Here is a 25,781-nt window from a genome sequence, read left to right as displayed (position 1 = left end):
TATATATATATATATATATATATATATATACATACATACACACACACACACATATATATATATATATATATATATATATATATATATATATATATATATATATATATATATATATATATACTTCTTTTTTCCCTTTAAACATTATTTGGAAATTTGCTATTTAACATACTCACACAGGCCTACTATTTCTTTTAAGGTAAGACAAAGCAAGCCATCAATATTTTATCATTGGTTTTATAACTGGCTAAATAAAATCAAAAAACATTACTAAACAAGTCATGCTGTGTCTGTTTACATTTAAGAATAAAACAAACAGCAATGCATAAAGTAGCGTTTTTAAAACAGATTACAAATTCATCTCATCACGCGGTCGTGACATCACGGCTCCGCCGCTGAAGATGGCCGGTTGTGACGTCAGGGCTTATCGCACTGAAGATGGCTGCTGTAGGGAGAGTCTGCGTCAACGCCAGGATGATTTTACACGTTTTTATCTGTTTGTTCGCAGCAGCGAAGAGTGATGAACAAGTCCCGCTGGTCGCATGGGCGAGTGACGGGTAAAGGACGCATGTTATAAGAGTACAGTCACGGAGAATCGTGAAAGCGATGGTTAGCTTTCATGCTTTGCTAGCTGAATGACGCGGTCGCTGTCCAGTTCTGAAAACATGAGGAACACATTTAGTATGAGCTTAAACGTTTGAATCATCGAACAGTCTGAGTCATTTACTAATTTATCTCGATATTTATGTATATATATATACTATATTGTTGAGGACTGTCACTTGTGTGGTAATGTTATGTTGGTAAAAAAAAAAAACTTGGTTAAAAGGTTTAGTTGGGGAAAAAAACACGTAATCTCCGTTTGATTGTTATAAATAGATGTATTGGAAAGGGGTTCATTGGCAGCTGGCTTTAGCCCTTATTGGGGGATTTTTGTAAAAGCTGAACAGTATTACATATTTGGTTCAAGATAACCATAATATGCAGTTGTAGTATAATCATGGCATGCGTTTTTTCTAGGCCTGTCTTCTTACAGTAGTTTGTGCTTGTGTAGGTTTGTCTTGTCTCCTGTGAACGCGCCGTCAGCAGGTCACACTGTGTCTATGGATGAGCTGGAATCATACCTGAACACAGCTTTGAGCGCAACACCTCATAATCTACTGCTCTTCCTGCAGGATAAAGTAAACACTACATTACACATTACACAAAAATATAATTTTTTTTATATCAGTATTATAAAAGGAGATGTAAAAGACTGTAGAAAGTATATACTCAGAAATTGACTCATTTGTTCATTTATTTAGACATTCCGGGCAAATGTTTGATTAAATTTATAGAAATTTTAAATAGATATTGATCAAATATAATACTTTTTAAAAAATGAATGATTACATGTCCAACATAAAATATGTTGCGAAATAAAATGCACAATGTAAATATAGTACTTTCAAGATTACAACTTTCTCGCAATACAGTTATTCATGTTTCTGTCTGCATTCCCGTATTGACATGTAATTCATTCTTTTTTTTTCCGGCTTAGTCCCTTTATTAATTAGTGGTCACCACAGCAGAATAATTCGACAACTTATCCAGCATATGTTTTATGCAGCAAATGCCCTTCCAGCCGCAACACAAAGCTGGGAATCATCCAGCTTATTCAGTTCACCTATACTGCATGTCTTTGGACTGTGGAGGAACCTAGAGCACCCAGAGGAAACCCACGCGAACACAAGGAGAACATGCAAACTCCACACAGAAATGCCAACTGACCCAGCTGGGGCTCGAACCAATGACCTTCTTGCTGTGAGGCGATCGTGCTAATCACTGCGCCACCGTGGTGCCACATGGCATGTAATATTGCTTATAAATTACGTAATTTAAATAATCATATAAGTTATAAAAAAGTATTACTGTAAACAATGCATTTTGTGGCACCACGAAATAAATAGCAGAGCATAATATGAGATGATAGACTTTTTATTTTGTCCATTCGATATGTATTGTCATTGTACAGCCATAAATGTCATTTATTTCAAATAATGACTTTATTCTCATATGAATAATTCAGTCATGTCTTTCAATGATGAGTGATTACTAAAGCATGCCAGGGCATTACCACATGTTGATAAAATACAATAAAAATATGCAATAAGTCGAATTTCAAATATTCCTATATTGGTGGCATGGTCAGTTGGTATTTCTGTGTGGAGTTTGCATGTTCTCCCCATGTTTGCGTGGGTTTCCGGGTGCTCTGGTTTCCCCCAAAACCCAAAGACGTGCTATAGGTGAATTGAGTAAACAAAATTGGACGTAGTGTATGTATGTGTGTGTGAATGAATGTATGGGTGTTTCTCAATACTGGGTTCTGGCTGGCAGGGTACCCACTGCATTAAAAAAATACTGAAATAGTTAACAGGAATAGGAATAGACTAAGCTAAAGAAGCAAAATAAACGAATGTTCCTTTATTTTCACTTAATGATAATGTGTCATATGATTCCGTCATACACTGCATTTAAAAAAACACACAACATTATGCATTTCTGAATACTGCACTATTAGAAACTCTGGCAGAAGAAATGTTTTTAAAGGCATTGGCAATGCTACTACTATGTGCTTCAAAAATTCAAGTGAGACTACAGTTTTATTTTGGTGAATGTTGTCTCTGTTTCATTCAGTTGAGTGTTGATGACTTTACAATGTATGGAGGAGTATTTGGAAACAAACAGGATAGTGTCTTCCAGAATCTTGAGGTACGTTTCTGTGTTTTCCATCTGTCAATTTTTGAAATACTGCTAATGATTCGCACACATTCACACGCATTATGATACATCTGTAAAAAAATATTTGGCTGTTTTTCTTTTCTTAAAATGACTTAACTTGAACTGCTGTAAAAAAAAATTGAAAAAAAATATATTTTTTAAGGTACTTTATGAAATGTTGTCATATGGCAACAATGTCCAATAGTGGATCTAGCTTAGAAATTTCGAATTTAAAACTTTCCTTATAATTAATTTTTTTTTTATTTGACGAACTGTGAGCATCTCAGTTAGAACAAAATGAATCATTAAGCGGTTTAAACGAACTATGAGCATCTGAGTTATTGAAACCGAGTGAATCATTGAATTGTTTGACGAACTGTGAGCATCTCAGTTAGAACTGAATGAATCATTGAACTGTTTAAACAACTGATCATCTTGATTACTATAACTGAATGAATCATTCAATTGTTTAAACCAAGTGAATTATTGAATTGTTTGACCCGAGTGAATCATTGAAATGTTGAATCGACTGAATCATTGAACTGTTTGAATTGTTTATATTGAATTTCTGTATAACAGTAATGAATGTAAGGTTCTAACAAATTGATGTGAATCAGTGGTTTAATCTTGTGCATGGATCAAGTTAATTCCAAGTCGACAGAGGTACCTCTTTATTTGGTTTATTATTATTATTATTTTGTTTTGTGCATTTGATTGGTTGAATTATTCAAATGCTTGTTGGAATGGGTTTGAAAATTTTTCTGTTGTAAAACATGTATAGAGTGTTATTTTGAGGTTGTAAGGAGACCTAATTGAATAATAGTAGAATGCAATTTAAACTGATTTAGTCTGATTTATTTTGTCTTTAGCTCTATAAGGGGTTACTAGGGTTATTGCACTGCTAGTGTATCCCAGGTAGCACTGACTTTATCAATATATATTTTTTATTTTTTACTTATAAATATATAAGTTGGCACCCCTACCCAGTCACAACGCTACAAATGCTTCACTTGTTATTTTAATGAGTGAATCACCTGTGATGCTTCTGTGACACAATTGAGTTTTCTGTAAGGGTAGATTCAGTATACTCTTTATAAAGCATTAGGGTTTCCCAAGGTTAATTGCTTATGATAAAATGACCATAAAATGGCTTTTTAGCCCAAATAAAAAGTATCTCAAATTTTGTTGTGTTCACAGGCGGCTCTAGTGCCCTCCTCCTCCTTATGGTTGCCATCTGTGTCATCGTCTGCAGCCGCTTTGGTTCCTACACTTCTCCAGAATCAGATTGATGCTGCTCCTCTATACATGAACCCAGAAACACTTGCTCAACTCCGCCTTAATGCGTCTGTTGCTGCCTTGCTGGTGTTTCGCCTCCCTTACAGTGGCGGGTAACCTATTCTCTTTAACAATACCTGGAGTTTAGAAAGAAATATAGCAAACTCATATAATGCTCCGTTAATTTATAAACACAATACGTATTTATAACAATCTGTTACACAGTGGGAAACTATTATGACCTCATTACAGTGCTTTCTAGTTATCATCTCCAAAAAAAGTTGTTTTACATATTAATTTCAGTTTTGAAATCCTGGAGTATCTGAAGAAACTTGAATAGTAGGATATACTTTTACCATCCTCCACAATGTAATATAGAAAGTCATTATAGAATTAAGCCCTTATTTTGCCAGTATGCACAGGGAGAGTTACCCTAACTAGAGGTGGTGCTTTTAGAAAAGGCACACATCAAAAAGTTGAGGTCAGCGAAACATGAGCTAATGAAGCACAAATAAAAGAGTGAGAGCATGAATTACAGTGATTTTTAGATGTGATTATTCAAAATCTATACTCAAGTAAAAGTAGTGCTTTTAGTACTGAATTTTTGTTTTACATAACTAATTAATTAAAAATAAACTAAAAAAATTCTACCTTTTCTATCTGTCTATCTGTCTATCTATCTATCTATCTATCTATCTATCTATCTATCTATCTATCTATCTATCTATCTATCTATCTATCTATCTATCTATCTATCTATCTATCTATCTATCTATCATCTGTCTGTCTGTCTGTCTGTCTGTCTGTCTGTCTGTCTGTCTGTCTGTCTGTCTATCTATCTATCTATCTATCTATCTATATATATATATATATATATATATATATATATATATATATATATATATATATATATATATATATATATATATACATGCATACATACATACATAAAAGTACAATTCAGTGCTTTTAGTACTGATTTTTTTGTTTTACATAACCAATTAATTAATATAAACAAAAAATTTAATTTAAACTAAAATTTACTCGAGTAAGAGTTAAAAAAAGTATTCTATGAGTTAGGGTAATTAGGCAAGTTATTGTATAACGATGGTTTTTCTGTAGACTATCGAAAAAAAATTGCTTAAAGGGGCTAATAATTTTGTCCCTAAAATGGTTTAAAAAAAAATTAAAAACTGCTTTTATTCTAGCCAAAATAAAACAATTAAGACTTTCACCAGAAGAAAAAATATAATCAGACATACTGTAAAAATTTCCTTGCTCTGTTAAACAGAATTTGAAAAATATTTTTAAAAATTTGAACTGTATGTATATGTGTGTGTGTGTGTGTGTGTGTGTGTGTGTGTGTGTTTGTGTGTATATATATATATATATATATATATACATATATATATATATATATATATATATTCACATAATTCAATATAATTTGTTAGATGAGAATTTCTTAAAAGGTTAATTCAATGTATAATTTAATATAATTGAATGTAAAAACAAGAAATACAGAGCAAATCAAAGAAAATCCCATTTATTTTGGATTTCTTTAAACCTGAAAGGGAGATGAAAACCCAAAACCTGTTATCATGAGAACTGTAATTAGTCTTTTTCTTGCAGGGCTGATATGATGTCTACTAAAGAGGTGCTCAGTGGAAATGGTATGCAAATTCAGATCAAAGTTACTTTATATAAAACTAATCATTTAGTATATTGAAAGATACATTTATGAAATGGAAGATATTAATGAAATGATGTTGTTTGTTGTAGATGAGGTAATTGGTCAGGTGCTGAGTATCATGAAAGCTCAGTCGGTACCGTATACTGCAGTGTTTACTGCACTGTGGCCCTCAAGGGTAAGACACTACTCATTTATATAATTTTAGAAAATTAAATAAAAATGGTTAATTTGTTAAATAACCTATTTGTTTATGTTGTTTAGCTAAATGCATTTTAAATGAAATGTGCACTGGGCCAGATTTACCTACCATCAGTGCAAACTCCTTTTTGTTTTTCAAACTTTCCTCTTTTTTTGTTGCATGTTTGTCACACTTTATTGTTTAAATTTCATTTTAGGATGAACTATTTTTTTTTTTACTCACCGTACTCTTGATGTCTATATTCAATATATTATCCAAGCATAGTGGTTATCATTTATTTTGCCTCATTTGAAGTTGAAGTGGCTGGTATTTGTTTTAGGTGGTTGAGGAGGCATCTCCAGCCGTGCAGTCTGTATGGTCACGATCGCTACTGCAGTCCCGTCGGGACGAACTGCCAGCTCCGAACCCACCTTTGGAATTTAAAGAGAAAGGATCCACCTGCATTCTCATGTGGGCGGAGAAACTGGTGGTTAGCCAGTATCGCTCAGGAAAGTGGGAAAGGCATGACCTTACCTCCCAGACATTTGGTAAAGGTGTAGAACCCAACTTGTCTGGCTCATCCTGCAATGACACTCACTCCCGGTAAATATTTCCCAGCTGATTGTGCTTGTCATGATTTATTTTTAATGACCTAGTTTGAGGACCATGACTTTTGATTTCTTCTCTTTTTGACCGTTGACATACAATGTCACTTATTTTTCAAAAACTCCTATTACAATCACTGAAGCGGTTAAATTGAAATTCTCCTCTTTATATTTGCAGTTTTATATAATAGGTTTAAATAAAACTTTACTTACACTTATGTACATGAAAAGCTTGCATGTATGTTAAAGGTGCAGTAGGTGATCTGCCAAAATGCTAACCGCTTAGCATATTATCTTTGGACGGTGGGGAGGGACTGTGATTCAAAGCCACACCCCCTGAAATCGCAAACGCACACACCGCGTCACAACAGCCGACAGACAACCCACTAGTTCATGTCATTCGCCTGTTAGTTAGTGCCAGCGCCGCGCAGGAATTACATGAAATACTTTTCCACACTTGCATGCTATTTCAGAGCGAATATTCAGAGTAGCAAGGTTAACAGTATAGGAAGGCTATCATTGTTCAAAAATGACCCAATGTGAACATAAAAGCAACTTCAGCTCAATAAAGCAGGTTAGGCGGATTAGCGCTATTTACTGGTGTTTTGTTGTTAAACTAAATATAAATCTACATTATAGATGCTGACAAAGCACCTTATGAAACTGAAAATTATCACATCAATCTTTCACCAGGAGATTTCAGTGGCTGAACAAGACGTCTGTGCATATAAGTCATTCATAACAAAACACAATCTAACATAAAATAGTTTCAAAACAGAACATTACCTGTCTAACAGTAATACTTCAGCCATGGTGTCGTCGTTCCTCCAGCGGGCTAAAGTAACTCCAATATTGATTCAGGTTTTTAAAAGTTTCAATTCAGCTTTTGATTTCTCCTGGTCTGTCTCGTGACCGCGCGGCCGCTTTAAGGGCGAATTATACCCGCGCCTGGCTTTACAGTAATCGGCCCGAGCTCGTCTGTCCTTTGGCGGCTCCGTCTCGGCATCTGCGAGCGGCCCGCAGCTCGCTCGGAGCGCATGCGTTTGTGATGCAGACAGGCACGCGCTAATGGCGGATCTGCGTGAACAGATGCGCAGAAGTCTTAATCTACATTTGCTGTCAGACAGTCTGACCTGCCTATCGGAATTAAGGGCGATGACGGTCCGACTCTATTTAATTGGGTAAACATTTTTTAGTTTTATGCTTTACCCAGAATATAAAAATACATATAAACACATTTAGATCATTTACTGTAACCATTACTATTGGACTATGAAGAGACTTTCAACCAGCACAACAAAAAATGTTTCTGAAGACAATCACCTACTGCACCTTTAAGTAGACATACGTGTTTACTACTAATTTTCAAACAAACATATATGAAAAGCTAGCACACAATGTGAAATGCAGACTGAAACATCTAATGTAACATGCGTACATACAAATCTTTTGCCTTGCAATCATCTGTAGAATTGCCAAATATGTTCTCTGTAGCACGTTTTGTTTTCAAAAATCCACTAGTGGGCGCCATGTACATTTTTGACAATCTCAAATACATTACTGTGGCATGTTTTCTCATGTGTGCTGCCAGAGGTTGCTGTATACCAGGGATCACCAAACTTGTTCCTGGAGGGTCGGTGTCCTGCAGATTTTAGCTATAACCCTAATTAAACACACCTGAACAAGCTAATCAAGGTCTTATTAGGTATACTAGAAACACCCAGGCAGGTATTGTTGAGGCAAGTTGGAGCTAAACCCTGCAGGGCACTGGACCTCCAGGAACGAGATTGTTCACCCCTGCTGTATACTTTTCTGCATATATTAGCATATATAAACTTGACCCACATATCCCTTCCCTAAACCCGAACGATAGTGTTTTCAAAATCAAACTAGAATAAAAAAGGCATCCCAAGGAGCCTGTGTTGAAACATATTGCAAAAAATTGGGATATTTTGTAAAACGTTATAAAATCAAGAATAATTCATTTCTTTATTTATTTGTCAAATGTACATAAGCAATGCAAATAAATTGTATTTTTTAAAATGTAAACAAATTTGGATATCAATGGCTGCGCACACTCTAAAATAGTGGGGACAGAGTCATGTTTGGCATGGTTTTACATCAACTTTTTTTTTTATTTACAATGATTAATCATCTGGAAAATGAGGATACTAACTGTTAAATAAAACAAATCCTCAATTTTTCCCCAGATGCTCAACAGTCTGTTGTCATAATGATCTGTCTTCCTTTTCATGAGTGGCCTTGAAATGTAGTAAAATCAACATCATTGACAAAGCACAAAATCACCAAGAGGCGACACTATGATGCTATATGAGAAACAGCCACTAGATGCCGCTGGTGTCACGCGGCAGCCTTTATGGAATGAAAGTTCCAGTAGAACAACAGCACAGATAACTAACATTAGACAGAATGAATTAAAATATTGAGTTAAATATGAGTTAAAATATTATATATTTATACACCCCATTGAAAAGCAACATTTTAAACAATATCTCGATGAAAAGAAAACAATTTTATAAATGTTTGAAAAGGCTAAGTTTCATATATCTGTTTAACTTATGAAAGGTTAACAAAATAACCTTAGTTACATTTTTTTTTAAAGTTTTACTTAAATTAGGGTGATGCAAAAATGAGTATTAAACATATCAAAGAGATGCTCAACTTAATGTCTCTTCAGAATTCCCCATATGTGATTTATTGGAATCAGATCAGGAGACATACTTATAATAATATTACCATAGATGTGTATGTGTGTGTGTATTTATATGATGAATTAATGTGTCAGAATTCAATCAAATTGGACAAAGTGACTATTGACATAAAAACGTACTTAAAAAAATACTATATACAATTATAACATTAAATACTGTAATAAAAAGTGTCAGTCTGTTATTAACATCCCATTTTAAAAGTCAAATTGACCATATCGGTATTAATTTAGATTATGCCAGTGTCTAAACTATTAAATTAAATTAAGTTCACCTAAAAGTGACAGTTCCAAGAAAATAAGTATAGTTAAAATATAAACAGTGTGTAATATAATCTATTAAAAATGCTGAAGGTTGTGATAGAAAGCGTTGTATTGTCGTCTTTCAGGTTGTATCTCAGCTTTTATCTCAGCTTTATTTTTAAATAAATAAATAAAAAACAAAGCAGCTACTTGCCATCGCGATAGCAATAAGATCCAATGAACGGCTGATCACTCTCACTCCAAAATGGCAGAATTGTGGGGCTGTTGCTGGGCGCTGCTGTTGCAATGGAACGTTCTATTGAGTGTCGCCTCTTGGTGATTCGAAGCTCTTTGCCATTAATCAGTGCACGCGTTAAAGAATTTGATTGTTTTTAAATGGACAGTATATTTATAAGTAAAAGAAAGTGTATGCATGTAAACCTATCGAAGGAGACTTTAAAAATAAACAAGAAAAAGAAAAACCTATTATATAGTGTAGGCCAGAGGTGCTCAATCCTGTTCCTGGAGATCTACCTTCCTGTACAGCAGGGGTGTCCGAAGTCGGTCCTGGAGGGCCGGTGTCCTGCTGATCTTAGCTCCAACTTGCTTCAACACACCTGCCTGGAAGTTTCTAGTACACCTAATAAGAGCTTGATTAGCTGCTTCAGGTGTGTTTGATTAGGGTTGGAGCTAAACTCTCCAGGACACAGGCCCTCCAGGACCGAGTGTGGACATCCCTGCTGTACAGTTTAGCTCCTACCCTGATCAAACCCACCTGAACCAATTAATTAGGACCTGAAATCCACTTGATAATTACAGACAGGTGTGTTTGATAAGGGTTGCAACTGAAATCTGCAGGAAGGTAGATCTCCAGGAACAGGATTGGTCACCCCTGGTGTAGGCACTTTAACTGCTAATGTTTTAATGGGCCGGATCATTTAATACAGCCATGTCTGTATAAAGTCTTCATTATTGACCCAGAATAGATTTTCCATTTTGCCATTGGTTATTGTTTTTTGTTGTTGTTTTCAGTCATCTTTTATTGTTGCTAGTTATTTGATATCCCCTTGGATTGTCACGGCTTTTAAATGTTTACAGTTCACAAACTGTGTCTTTAAATGCAGGCTGGTTCTGAATTATGAAGATGTCCTGAATTTTCGCTCGTTCAAGCTATTGTAAGTTTCTTATTTTCTGTCATTCATACAATCACATTCTCTGCCTGCTGAGCTTGAACCTTGTTCAACATTCTCTTCAGATTAGTTATGAACCGCCGTCACTATAAGGTTTCTGCTCGCCATTGGTTCACTATGGATCTGGTTCAGCTGGAATATGATGGGAAAAAAGCCTCATTCAATGGGAGCCGTCACATCTACGCTCCGTCTGAGTACTCATACCGATGTGAGTCCGTAAGCAGTTCCTACTATGCTCAGCTGTCACCGCACTCAGACAAGGACAATGCCAACGACTGGCAGATCTCTTTTGAGAACTTCCAGGTAAGTTATGAAACCAAAGGCAACTGTTTATGCTAAATTTCGATTATCGAATCAAAAAATAGAATCATCGATGCTGACACGCCCCCATGTCACGTCAGCTTGGCTTTCCAAGCGGGAAAAAAACAGGCTTGTTGAAGTGCTTGTTAAACTGCAGACGCAGGAGACCCGTCGATAGAGCTTAAACCCTCTCCTCTTTCAAGGAAGTCGCCGGTGTGGAAGCATTTTGGATTTCCAGTGAGTTATGTTGACAACGTTCGTGTTGACGACAAAAAAAACACAGTTTGCAAGCTCTGCTATGTACGTATTAGGGTTCGTCCGATAGACAACACCGGCATCGCGATCCTCCGCCCGCCCCCGTTGCAAATCCGCTCGTGAAAAGTACACACTCAGGCCCCGTTTACACTAATAGGTCTTTGTTTTTAAATGGCATTTTAGAACGACAACGATTTGACAACCACAGTGGCGTGTAGCAATTCTGAGCAGCCCTCCTTCCTCACTACCTCTGAAAACGCACATCACATGACCACACACACTCATTCACACGCAGACACAGACGCATACACAGTCATGCACTCGAGACAGCAGGTCCAGGAAGTCAGAGGATCAGTAGACTGCTTCAATCTTTCACTCACTTGCACTCAGTCATTTTAGCGAACACCTCAGATACTGTTGGCTGGTTCCTGTTGGTTGTGCACCTTTTTTACCGACGGCATTATAACGACACAGATCACTGCCTATTCACGAGTCCCGCAGAAAAAGTGATTGACAGGTGGTAATTATGTGTGTATCTTGCCTTTATTCATTTACTGTATGATTTGTTTATGGGTAAAACAAAGACCATGCAGGTCAGATAGTTTAAACGGTAGGCCACAAATAATGAATTCGTTAGTAATTAATTAACTATTCATAATCGAAAATCGAATCGAACCGTGACTTTAGAATCGAAAAAGTTATCGAATCGAGGATTTGGAGGATCGTGACACCCTTAATACTAATAATCTGTGATTTCCCAATATGACTTTAGACTCTAGACCAGGGGTCACCAAACTTGTTCCTGGAGGGTCGGTGTCCAGCAGATTTTAACTCCAACTCTAATCAAACACACCTGAACAAGCTAATCAAGGTCTTACTAGGTATACTTGAAACACCCAGGCAGGTGTGTTGAGGCAAGTTGGAGCTAAACCCTGCAGGGACACCGGCCCTCCAGGACCGAGATTGGTGACCCCTGCTTTAGACTTAGGTCCTAATTGCTGTAAGCAAGACAAATATCTTTCGTAATTCCTGGCAAAATATTATGCTGGACCATAAAACATCACTAAAGACATTTTAGAGCTCTTACAGTCTTGGCAAAGACTGTCTAAAAAAATTAAAACATTACAAAAAATCTTTTCAGACTAAGAATGTGAAATAGACACACACATCTACTTATACCCATACATCTATGAAACAGAGAAAAGCTTGATAATTTGTGCATCAAAATGTTTGAAATCAGTCATAATCCAGAAATTAGCACATAGCAGAGAAGGGCCGACACTATAAAACACTAAAGACTCTATTTTAACGATCTAGGCCAGTGGTCGCCAAACTTGTTCCTGGAGGGCCGGTGTCCTGAAGATTTTAGCTCCAACCCTAATCAAACACACCTGAACAAGCTAATCGAGGTCTTACTAGGTATACTTGAAACATCCAGGCAGGTGTGTTGAGGCAAGTTGGAGCTAAATCCTGCAGGGACACCGGCCCTCCAGGACTGAGATTGGTGACCCCTGATCTAGGCCCAAAGTCTAAAGCGCGGTGCAAAAGCATAAAGGGCGTGTCCGAATCCACTTTTAATATTTTAAGGACAAAAAAAATACACTCTGGGCTGTCGCACATGGTCTAACAGGTTGTGCTTATTTTCCTCATGAGTTATGGGTAAGGCCAGACGGAATCTGCGGACGTTTTTTTGCTATTTCTGCTGAGAATTTTGGTAAAAGTCTGCGGATTTCTGCGGAATTATTTTGTGAGTATCATAACTAAAATCTTAATATATGAAATAGAAAATAATATCTTTTTAACTTTTATTTAATGTTTACAATGCAAATCCAATTAGATTCACTTAATTTGGTAAATAAAGAAAGTTTGTCATATAATATATCTAGTAAAAGACAGAAAATATTACTGTACAAACTGCATTGTAAATAAATCAGATGAACATTTTCACATTAGTCGACACATTTCCTTTAAGAGTCAGTTGCGTCGTGACGTGGCGCATTTGCTATTTACATAGCGGACTTTGTAAGTGTAGAAACTGAACGCTTCACTAGTGAGAAAACAGTTAAACATAGCATCTGCAGCGCGAAGATAAAGAATGAGCCTCTTCCAATCCGCCTTTACTTTCACTTTCTCTCTTTCGGGGATAAGGAAACGGTGTTATACACTCCACTGAAGACATCCATTAGCTTACATATATAATTTTGTTTGTTAACCACAAACATCCATTGTTTTCAATTGGGAAAATAGATGTTAATTACTGCATAAATATTTATTACTAAGACAAAACTGTTTGAAAAAAAGTGAAAATAAATAGAAAAAACTTTTAATTGATTCATTTTACTGGAAAAATTTGAAGGTACTTTACAGGTCTCTTTTTGACTGTGATGAAGGATTAATCTTCTTTATTTCCTCCACAAATATGACCACAAGCTTTTTGATTTGTTATTTGAGTTTCTGAGAAACATAAAGCTGCAACTTTATTGGTTAAAACTACCCAAAATAAAAATAAAAAAACAGGCAGTGTTTAAAACTACCTTCCTTTAGCCAGATTCACAATGGTCAGCTTGTGTTTTATAATTGACAGTTTGCCGTTCATCTTTGCATAATTGTTATGATTAATGCTTTACACTACATGAAAGAGAGGTGAAACCTTGGATTGCTGTTTAACCAAGAATATTCCTGTCTCTCTCTCTCTCTCTCTCTCTCCGATGTGACAGATTCAGGGCTTTAATGTAGCAGGGAAGGATTTCTCTTATGCCAGTGACTGCGCCAGTTTCTTCACTCCTGGTATATGGATGGGGCTTGTCACATCTCTGCTCATGGTGCTCGTTCTCACTTATGGCCTGCACATGATCATGCAGCTCCGCACTATGGACCGCTTCGATGACCCTAAAGGTCCTGCCATCTCCGTTCCCCAGACTGAGTGATAGATTCAAAGATAGATGCAAAGTTAGTTCCTTTTTTCATCCTCACAGCACCCGTGTTTGCTTCGACTATACAAAAATGTGTGAATGTTATTCATTTCTTACCTATCATGTGACTGAGGTGGTGCTGGATTTTTTTTTTTTTTTTGGTGATAATCATTCAATAAAAACATGTTAATGATTGAATCTCAGGATCACATGTGCAGATCGTAAAACATAAAGATTATATATAATTAAAATGTCCATGAATTAAAAAAATAGTTACAAGAATTGCTATATTACTATTTAAACTTGACTTCAAAGTTGAAAAAGCTATGGTATTACTTTTTATGCAAAGTAAAATTCCCAGTGCATGTTTTAATAGATTGATTTATAAGCCTTTATTTAACCCAGGCTCATTCTGGAAACGTCCCGCGAAATACGTCCCGGGAGGTATGTATTTGTGCAGTTTTTGTTTTCGCGAATCCGCAAGAGGCCGCTGTGTGCACTTTTTCGCATCTTGTACCCGCACTGTTCTCGTGTAAAGCCGCCAGAGGCCGCTGTCAAATGACCTTCTGTCTGACTGACTAAATGACTAAATGATTGACTGGGCGACCGGCCAATCGGCCGACCCACCCTCCTCCTCCTTCCCTAAAACCCAACCGGTTTTACCGATTGACCTGCCAGCCCGCACGCTTGCTTCCCTTAACCCAGGGTTGTCCAAACTTGTGGGGGCCCACAAGGCTTTTTATGAATAATAATATAATCTGGCCCGCTATACAAAAATGAACGTAATTCAATAAATAATCACCGGGTGTCGCTGTTACATGCCTTCAATTTTTTTTCGTGCTAATAAAGTGCAAGAATATTCAGCGCTGGCTAATTATGATGTAGCCCAGCTAATCGCACCGCACAGGAAACCTTTCACTGAAGGAGAATTTATAAAGGATGAGTGTTGCAAGTGTAATTTGCCCAGAGAAGATTCGAGATTTTAAAAACGAACGTCTTTCTAGAAACAGTTGGACGATGAATTAAAATAACAAATTAAAATAATTCCATAACACACACACACACACACACATACATACATACATACATATATACACACACATACATATATATATATATATATATATATATATATATATATATATATATATATATATGCGCGTGTCTGTGTAATGTATGTAATATATGGCCTGGGACAACTTTTTTTTTTTTTGCATCTGGCCCTCGGCTCAAAAAGTTTGGACACCCCTGCCTTAACCCAAGCAACAATTTACAAAAGCTGTCCAGAAAAAGAAAACCCCGTCTGGTTTTGGCCGCGTTTTCAGATTTCCCCACATTCTCGCCCGGTTATTAACTCGTTCACTTAAAGGATTCTGTTTTTGTCTTACCTGGTTTCTGGAACCGCTCTTCCCCGGACTCGAACCCGGTCGTCGCCATCGTCAGCTTCCCTCCAGGTCTCCACCCTGCCAACGTACACGACGAGCTAACTGGACAAACTGGTTGCAGTGGGAAAGCCCTCCACACGGAGGTGAGCTGTCAGCCGGCGAGCGCTAAAATAAGCAGCGTCACACCGCCCCGTAGCGTTCGATTAAAAAAATGAAAAGCAGCCATACGTACCTCCGGCCATGTAAATTGCGGTCTCCAGAAACGTCCGCGGGACTACGTTTTCAGAATGAGCTCAGGTTGCTTTTACTGGCCTAAAGATTTTAAATTTCACCTGTAAAGCAACTATACTTCATTTTTTATCTCATTTGACTTTTTCCAGAAAAGAATATTATTGTGTATGTGTAAAGGCGCACCATTAAATGTGATAAATTATTTTGACAAGATAAATATCTACTAACAGAGTTTGATGTTTAGTGTGCTGTCGCTGTAAATATGAAAAGGTGAGTTTGTTTTGCTGTTTAAATGACAGGTTCAATATTATTTATTGGTGGTGAATATCAATCAGTGTTTCTGTACTGTAGTTTCCCTTCACAATTCTGTGGTCCTGTGTGTGTCAATAAATAGATGTTGGTGTGGGAACTGGCATATTTAATGACCAAGTCTTCATATTGCTGGAAAATGTCTGGTTAATAATCAATAAAAGTTTCTCTGTTGTCATCTCATGCAGGCATGCTATGAACAGATACGCTGTCTGTCCATATGTTGTTCAGGTTTAATAAACGTACATGACAAAACATTTTAGAGGACATGTCATATTTTGCATTTGTTATTTGTTTTAGTTTAACTCCAGTTTATGTAGTAACATCATATTCGATTATAATTTAAAGAGCCCATATTATGGGTTTTTGAAAATTCCCCTCCATGTAGTGTGTAACACAGCTCTAAGTGAAGTGAAGTATCCAGCTAAGGCTTAAATCTGTTAGTGTACAGTGTTTAAAACTATTGATTCATCTATAAAAGAGTCGACTCATAGTGCTTCAAACGAGTCGCCTTGATACCGAGTCATTAGGTGTTTCGCCATGACGTACTAACAAAACCAAGTTATTCACGTGCACGCGCAAACCCGGGAGATTTCAAACCTGCGGCCACGCCCTCTGACACAGAAACCCAGACACACACACAAACATGCCGGTCGATTGAAGTCACACTGCAGATGGATATTATATCGAGTCTCTACCCAAAGATGAAACCTCAGCATTATAACCAAGCAGGTGGGAACTATTGGAAACTTTTGCAAACTACATGCTACAAAGAATACTTCATCGGCGTTTGTTAAAGGAAGGATCAGTAAAGAGTAACTTACTGCTGGACATGTCAGGATAGGTTTCTTCCTCCATTTCTCAAGTGTAAGTACGTGCGATTAAAGTTGTTGCCTCGTTGACTCTAGCTTGCAAATGTATTTAGTTCTGATGTGTTACTTGTAACCGCGTGTACTGTATCAGGTTAACTGGCTATATTCTCTTATCGCGTGCAAAGTCACGTTAAAAACGCGACGCGTGCTGCTTTGTTTACGGAGCTCTGTGGACGAGGGTAGTGTGTGCGTGCGTGTGTGTGTGCGTGCGCTGTCGTCTGGAGTTGTGTGTGTGTGTGTGTGTGCGCGCGCGCAAGGACGAGGGCAATATGTGTGTTTGTGTGTGTGTCTGTGAAAAGAGCAGAGTGAGACAAGCTAGGAGATCTCGACAGTTTTTGGAGTTTTTGCTCAATAAAATAGTCAGTCGTCTGTATTTTCAAGTCCATCGTCTGTATTTACATTGACCCACTGGCAGCTAAAATCCACGCCTACACTATTGAGCGTGTATGAACTGTGATTACTTTTATATTGCTGATTAGCTATTGTGCATTTCACTCTCTGACTGAAGGCAGTCGACCAATCGCAACAGACTGTCATCGGTCCAATCAGCGCAGATTAGCTTCGTGCTAAGGAGGGGTTTGGGAACAAATGAATCACTGGACGATTCATACGGGAGTCGCTGGAATAATTAGGTAAAAATAAATGCAGATTATAAGACCATGAAAGTGTTTTTTGACCTTGCATGCATATTAAACTGTTGTTGGAGACCCTTACAACCAAGATATGACCCTATTTCATGTATAATATGGGCTCTTTAACTTAAGATAGTAGACGTGGAGGTCAGCGTAAATTGACTTTTAATGTAGACATTAAATCCACAATAAACAGGTGACTTCTTAAATACCTACTCCAGTGACCAGCTGCTCCTCTAAAACAAAAAGGTGAAGAATCAGATTAATAAAATGGCAAGCTTTTGCATGTTTTTGGTTCCGGGGCATTTCACTGAATTTAAAGCCATCTAATCAGTAAAGCTCTGTTTTTTGCAATTTGAGAAATATCCAGCAGGGTGAAAGGAGGCATGGCAGCACTTTGTTCCAAACACAGATATAAGCAATATTTTCAATGATTTTATTCACATTGGTAACACTTTACAATAAGGTTTATTAGTTAATGCATTTACTAACATGAACTAATCATGAACAACACATGTACAGCATTTATTAATCACAATTGAACATTTACTAATGCATTATTAACATTTAAGTCCATGCTTGTTAACATTAGGTAATGCACCATGAGTTAACATGAACTAACAATGAACTACTGTATTTTCATTAACTAACGTTAACTAACATGAACAAATACAGTAGTAAATGTATTTGTTCATGTAAGTAAATGCATTAATTAACATTAACTAATGAACCTTATTGTAAAGTGTGACCTTCACATTTATTGATATGTTTGCCTACATTTCTTCGATTATATAGAGAAAAGAAGAATAGCGCTTATTACTAAAAGTTCAAAATCCATTGTAGAATTCTAAGGGCCCACGCATTTCGGCCCTTCAGAGATATCTGCCCAATCCCAATTCTTCCCCTTATCCCTCGTTTTGCACGTTCCCGTAAAGCAGGCGTGTCCAAACTACGGCCCGCGGGCCATCTGCGGCCCGCAATCAGTTTTGTGGCGGCCCGCTAGGCTTTTTATAAATATCAATAGAATCTGGCCCGCTATACAAAAATGAACGTAATTCAATAAATAACCACCGGGTGTCGCTATTACATGCATTCAATTAAGCAGCAGTTCTTGTTATGATCTATATATCTATCTGTCTGTCTGTCTATCTATCTATCTACATACAGTTGAAGTCTGAATTATTAGCCCCTCTTTGATTTTTTTCTTTTTTTTTTAAATATTTCCCAAATGATGTTTAACAAGCAAGGACATTTTTACAGTATGTCTGATAATATTTTTTCTTTTGGAGAAAGACTTTTGTTTTATTTCGGCTACAATAAAAAGCGGTTTAAATTTTTTTATGAACCATTTTAAGGTCAAAATTATTAGCCCCTTAAGTCTTCAGAACAAACCATTGTTATAAAATAACTTGCCTAATTACCTTAACTTGACTAGTTAACTTGATTAACCTAGTTAAGCCTTTAAATGTCACTTTAAGCTGCATAGAAGTGTCTTAAAAATATCTAGTCAAATATTATTTACTGTCATCATGGCAAAGATAAAATAAATCAGTTATTAGAAATGAGTTACTAAAACTAATATGTTTAGAAATGTGTGGAAAAAAATCTTCTCTCCGTTAAACAGAAATTGGGGAAAAAAATAAACGGGGGCTAATAATTTAGGGGGGCTAACAATTCTGACTTCAACTGTATTTATATATATGTGTCTGTGTGATGTGTGATGTATGTAAAATTTGGCCCGCGACAACGTTTGTTTTTTGCATCTGGCCCTCGGCCCAAAAAGTTTGGACACCCCTGCCGTAAAGGGGTAGGGGTGTCCCAATTCTCTTTAGCTTGGAGGCGTAGGGCTAAAGGGAAGGGGTATACACCCCTTCGAAAGGAGATTTTTCAGGACCACACTCGAAACCAAGGGGTAAGAAAATTTCCCGGAATACACCAGCCACAGCAGCAGCATAGCTGCACCCGAAAGTAAGGAGATCCAGAAATGTGTATTTTTTGTCATTATTAAAAATTTTTTACATCAAACGAGCACGTGTTTTAATATATTCAAAACCGCGTTTGTGTTTTACCGTCATGCTTTAAAAGAAACTAGATATGGTAATAGACTTGGAATATAGTGGATAAACAGTTGTTTATTATTTACATTTTATAAAGAATCATAGAAATAGAGTAAACTTTAAAAGTACAAACCCTTCATATCTGAATGCATTCTAACTGGCTGTCAGGATTTTTATTGTTCATCAACTTCAAAAAATAATGTTCATAAAGTTGTTATCAGGCGAAACGCAGTGAGTAGCACATTCGCCTCACAGCAAGAAGGTCGCTGATTCGAGCCTCGGCTGGGTCAGTTGGCATTTCTGTGTGGAGTTTGCATGTTCTCAGGTTTCCACGTTACAGGTAAATTGGCTAAGCTAAAATTGACCGTAGTGAATGTGTGTGTGTTTCCCAGTGATTGGTTGTGGCTGGAAAGGCATCCGCTGCGTAAAATATATGCTTGGTAAGTTGGCAGTTCATTCCGCTGTGGCGATGAGCTACAGTTGCTTCTTTTACCCATTTGTACATTTCTTTTGATAAAAGCGTCTACTAAATGAAAATAAAACGAAATGTGTGTGTAGTCAATCCACAAGGAGAAACACCAGGAAGACATTCCTTCATCATCTATTCCACCCCCTTCATGAACTCCAAGAACTCTGCAATAGAAGGAAACCCATGAGGCAAAGGCAAGAAAGGATTTGCATCAAATAGGGCGCTATAATGCCACTGTAGGAAAACTGTAACATATGTATAAAGTAGTATCCCATCATACCAAAAAATGGGCACTCCTGATATCAGGGCTGAGACGTTTACTAAAAAGTAATGGACTATTCTGAACCTTAGATACCTTTATTTGAAAGGCTTTTATAACTTTTCTATTTAAGGACGACACTAGCCTTGTAGCCAGTGGTAACAGAGTTTAAAAAAAAAAAAAAAGTAGATGGCCAGTGGTCCATATAATAATTAATCTCTTTTCTATCTTTCTTTTTTATTGTGAGTGGATTTGAGTAGAGTATAAATAAAAACACATGCTTACCATCATAATCAATTTTTCCGTCATTGTTTTTGTCTCCGTCCCTCATCAGTTCCTCAATGTCATCTTCAGTGATGGCTTCACCTGTAGCTTCCAGCATTAGCTTCAGTTCATCAAGGTCAATGTAACCATCTGCATTCCTGTCCAGATGCAATCAAATGCAATCAGAAGCCTTTAAACCCAACACCAGTTTGCTCTCGGAATTTGGTGTAAAGACAGACGTACTTGTCAAACATACGGAAGAGTTCCGCCAGTTCTTCCTCTGGCCTTCCTTTGCTGTCATCTTTCATGCACCTCACCATCATGACCAAAAATTCCTCAAAATCCACCGTACCACTTCCTGTATGAAAACGACCAACATTTCTTTTAAATTTTTAAAACTGACCCAGCAAACTGAAAAATCACATTATCTTAACAGCCATTTAACAACAGTGATATCTCAGCTTCAGGCCCCTGCTGCAAAAAAAAAATGCTTAAACCAGCCTAGGCTGGTTTTAGCTGGTTTACTAGCCTGATTTTAGAGGGGTTTCAGCCAACAGGGGTTTCAGGCTGGTTTCCAACCATTTGCAGCCTGGTCTTAGCTGGTCATGCTGGAAAATGACCAGCTAAAACCAGCTTGACCAGCCTGGTTTGGGCTGGACATAGCTGGTTTTGGCTGGGCTTTCAACCTGCCTAGGCTGGTCAAGCTGGTTTTAGCTGGTCATCTCCTAGCCTGACCAGCTAAGACCAGGCTGGAAATGGTTAGAAACCAGCCTGAAATGGCCAAAACCCCTCTAAAACCAGGCTGGTCAACCAGCCAACCAGCCTAGGCTGGCTTAAGCTGTTTTTTTTTTTCAGTAGGGTAGGGACCTGGGATTGGCTCATTTTACTCATGCAAGCAAACAGCACTTCCTGTATCCTACACCTCCTAATTAGCTTAAATGTTAATAATGATTAGCTAAGTAACATCATGCTAGGTAATATTAGGAATTGATCAAACGTGCAAATGAGCCTTGCCTAGTAACAAACCAGAACACGCTAGCAACTGCCTAGACATCTGGGTCGATTTTTATATAATTCATTTGACCAGGAAGCTTAGATATATCATCATGCTAATCTATCAAACTACTCCATAGCAACAAAACAGACTAACCTAGCAACCATTTAAGAACAACTCAGCATCAGAACATCCTTGGACCTAAAGATGGGCTGATTGACTCATGCTAAAAAATGCAACTTCCTGTATCTTACACATGCTAGCAGGGATTAGCTAAATGCTAATAATGATAGGCTAAGTACAGATTGTAGTATTTTATTAAGATTGATCAAATCTGCTTTGCTATTTTCCTGTAAAGTAAGAGACCATGTAATATATATTTACAGGTTAAAAACAAACAGCTTGGGGTTCTTTGATGTTACTTATTCTGAATTGATCTGGACTTTACCATCTTCATCTACTTCGTCGATCATCTCCTGGAGCTCTTCAGGGGTAGGGTTCTGGCCTAACATCCTCATCACTTTACCAAGCTCTTTAGTGCTGATACAGCCATCCTCAGCGTCCTGAACAAAAATGTCAAATGCTGCACGGAACTCTACATAAACGCAACAAAACAGTTAGTTAGGCTATATAACATATACATATATCACAAACAATATATCACAAACAAATATTGCAAGTCAATTTAGTAAATATTTTTTTAATAGAGACAAAACCTATTTAAATTAGTTAAAATGTGCTAGTTTTGATTATTAGTCTTGAAATATATATATATTTTTTTGTATGTTTACATACAGTACTGTCAAAATGTGAAGAGCTGCTATTATAAAGTGATCATATTGTGAACTGTTATTTTTAGCCAGTGTTCTTTCTGACAGTTCTAATTCATTACTACAGGTAAATAACTAAAACCACTCAAATCCAGTAAAAGGTAAAACTATTTGCGCTACAAACCAGTGGTTATAATTAAGATAATAAATTAAAGTGATATGAAAACAAATATCTGTTTGCAATATCAATAAGCATTTCTATAGTGGTAAGAAAATGGGGAAGGAAACAACATTAAAAGCTTTATTCAACTATCAATACATTTAGAACATTTTCAGCTAGTCTAAATCCAAATTCATGCTGTAAATTTTTCTGAACAGTACCATTTTTCTGCTCATCAGTGAGTTGCTCTGCCTGTTGAAGACATGGATTAAGAATCATCACAGATCATTACAGAAAAATGTATGTACACTACGTACACAACTAGTAACAAGCATCATAGTTGCAAGCATCATAATTTTATTAACACTGATTTTTACAACCACAAAGTTTAAGACATTATGGAAAAAAAAAGTACTCATTTCTAAATTTACTTTGACTTGTATTTCATTGCAGACAATACAACAAACATTATTTAATGTGACCCTCATGATTATTTTTTGTTTTGTTTTGTTTTAAAATAAACATGTATTTCAAAATTTGTAACAGTAAAGCATTTAGCACGTCATTGCTTTTCACAACATTTAAAAGCCGTTTAGAGACTGGAGTGTTTTAGGTGTAATTTTGTCCCATTCTTTCTGCAAACAAGTCTTAAGGTGGTCAACAGTACGGGGTCTTTGTTGTCGCATTTTGCTTTCTCTATTGGAGACAGGTTGGGACTGCTAACTCAGCTGCTTAAGTTTCTGACTACAACCCGCCAGATTGCTGCAACATAAACATGTATCAGGATTTCCTTGCCAGACTGACAGTGTTGCATCTCTCTTTCATACACAGAGAGAGCGAGAGTGATCAGTCAAGATAACCTAGTGATAACACACACAGTTTAACACACACACAATCTGACTTTAAGTATTTTATCTTAAGCACCTGCATTTCCAACATGCATACCCACATTTAGAGCTGAGCAAAGCATGCCAAAATTAGCCATGGTGTGACAGGCGGCTCTCCATGTGGAGTCATGAATGGTCGTACCTCTGCTGTTTTAAGTGGCTCCTATCTAACTCTGATAATGCTCAAGAGTCAAGTTATTTAGAGCTGTCTTTTTTAGCCCAGTGACATAAACTGGCCTGCTTGAGTGAATCATGTATAAAAGTTATGTACGCTGTAATGGCATTAGGGGTGTGTTGATCAGGTGTGCCTTAAAAGAGAATGTAATAATGCCATGCTGTATAATCTTCATAAGTTGATTCATTTTCTTGTCGGCTTAGTCCCTTTATTAATCCGGGGTCGCCACAGTGGAATGAACTGCCAGCACGTTTTTACGCAGCGGATGCCCATCCAGCTGCAACCCATCTCTGGGAAACATCCACACACACACTCATACAATACATACAATTTAGCCTACCTAATTCACCTGTACTGCATGTCTTTGGACTGTGCGGTAAAACCAGATCACCTGCACCCACTCAAATGCAGGGAGAACATGCAAACTCCACACAGAAACACCAACTGAGCCAGGTTCGAATACGCAACCCGACGACCTTCTTGCTGTGAGGCGAAAGCACTACCTACTGCGCCATCTTCATAAGTAATTGCATAAATAATAAAAAGAAATACTCAGATATTTGACACATTGTTTTTATGAAGGTGTGTTTAGGAGCCCTTTAAATACACCTCATAATCTTCTTTTCATTCATGACCATTTTAAAATGGTATGCATTACAATACAACATCAGCATTAAATGACATGTCCAAATAGGGTAAGATGGGTGAAAATGCCTGTTTTTACATTGAAGCTGCATCATATTTAATTAGTGTATGCAGGATTATGACACAGGTATGTATATATAACTGTATCAGTATATAATTTCTCTCATTTTGCCTTTAGGTTTAATAAATGTCGGAGACGTCTAAAATGTAAACAAATTATTGGTGAATAATAATCCCATTTATTTCAATAAGTGAGAAATAACACTACTAACATCCTGCCACTTACCAATTATTATTATTATTTCAATATTACATTTAAATCTTTCTCCAAAAAGTTTAATCTTCAACAATACAGTGTCAAAAATAAAAGGAGTACTCCTTTAAGCTAAGCCATGAATACAAAGTATGATACGTTATATGACTGTAGTTAAAAGTATAAATGAAAATGAAAACTATTTCTTAGCCCACTATATGCGCTTGTATATTGTGAAACTTTGTTTAAAACTCAAAGCACGAAAAAAGACCCAAGACTCACCGCTGCTTTGTAGATGTCGTTCATTGTGAGAAGATCAGATGAAGTGCCGACACTAGTGGAGACCAGGACACAAAACCAAATGAGCTTTATAGAGAGACCGCCTGCTCCTTCCTGCCCACCTCAGTGTGGGATGGTCCATCACTGTCACATAAGCCTGATAGAACAGCTATTTGTTTATGACTAGGCTTTAGTTAAAATTGGATAGACAAAAAAAACTATTATATATTCATAATATACATGTACAGTATACATACTATCAAACAAAACGTAATCTGTAAAAATTTAAAGCAGGAAAGACAGCAACAACATGAGGAAGGCAGAATAGCTATATGTGAGGAGGATATGCTGAGGGAAACTGTACACCTGTACTCACCTCCAAGTACTCCACTACTCAGCTGACTGCTGTATGCTCCAATGATAAAGAAACCACACTTAATCAGTACTTCCTATTTAATATCAACACTATGAAGAAATCCTATTGTTAAAAAAATTCTATTTTGTATAACATATAACGTATGTATTGTATTATGAGTACCTGCAACAGGTTTCTTATGGTTAGGCAGAGAGAGAGAGAGAGTTCAAAGAGGACATGAAATTATGCAAACTATTAGCCCTCTCTTGGTTATGGTACACCATTCCACAGAAAGGACAGAATTTGTAATAGGTTGAAATATCTGCAGATACAGAATGTAAAAAAAAAAAAAAATGTTTAGTATTTTTTCATAATTAAAATAAAATAAAAGATTATCCACCTTGGACAATTGCTGTAGTTGTAAGACTTTTCGCTTTATGTGTAATGCAGACAGGATCACTGAGCAATGTGCGGTCTGAGTAGTGGTAGCACATTTATCCCTTTCACACATACACACCTTTCCGGAAAATTACCGGCAATTTTCCGGAAAGGTGTGTATGTGTGAACAGGCTCTTTTTGAAAATACCGGTAAATTCGTTCTGGCTATTTTCCCGAAAGAGAAGTTGTAACATTACCGGTAATTTGCTGG

The 25,781-nt window shown here is 36.9% G+C and overlaps 3 protein-coding genes across 4 annotated transcripts in view; 1 reads left to right on the top strand and 2 right to left on the bottom strand.

Moving 5' to 3' along the window:
- The window catches only part of zgc:113278, an 852,580-nt gene that overhangs the window by 129,895 nt on the left and 696,904 nt on the right, over positions 1 to 25,781 (bottom strand). The gene's annotated exons all lie outside the window — the stretch shown is intronic.
- On the top strand, positions 392 to 16,318 carry atp6ap1a (ATPase H+ transporting accessory protein 1a). Its single transcript, NM_001386520.1, has 10 exons — positions 392 to 554; positions 1,052 to 1,178; positions 2,674 to 2,748; positions 3,955 to 4,145; positions 5,665 to 5,705; positions 5,815 to 5,900; positions 6,244 to 6,506; positions 10,604 to 10,654; positions 10,735 to 10,972; positions 13,942 to 16,318. Exons 1-10 carry the CDS (start codon positions 436 to 438, stop codon positions 14,149 to 14,151), a joined length of 1,401 nt encoding a protein of 466 aa, NP_001373449.1. The 5' UTR covers positions 392 to 435; the 3' UTR covers positions 14,152 to 16,318.
- On the bottom strand, positions 19,678 to 24,838 carry tnnc1a (troponin C type 1a (slow)). Its single transcript, NM_181498.3, has 6 exons — positions 24,781 to 24,838; positions 22,760 to 22,790; positions 22,057 to 22,203; positions 20,858 to 20,972; positions 20,636 to 20,772; positions 19,678 to 20,255 (listed from the first exon to the last, which is right to left on the bottom strand). The coding sequence occupies exons 1-6, from the start codon at positions 24,802 to 24,804 to the stop codon at positions 20,224 to 20,226; spliced, it is 486 nt and encodes a 161-aa protein (NP_852475.3). The 5' UTR covers positions 24,805 to 24,838; the 3' UTR covers positions 19,678 to 20,223.

The sequence above is a fragment of the Danio rerio genome, chromosome 23 (genome assembly GCF_049306965.1).
Source record: "Danio rerio strain Tuebingen ecotype United States chromosome 23, GRCz12tu, whole genome shotgun sequence".
Classification (NCBI taxonomy): domain Eukaryota; kingdom Metazoa; phylum Chordata; class Actinopteri; order Cypriniformes; family Danionidae; genus Danio; species Danio rerio.
Note: the sequence above shows the minus strand (reverse complement) of the source record. Positions and strands in the feature narration are given on the sequence as shown.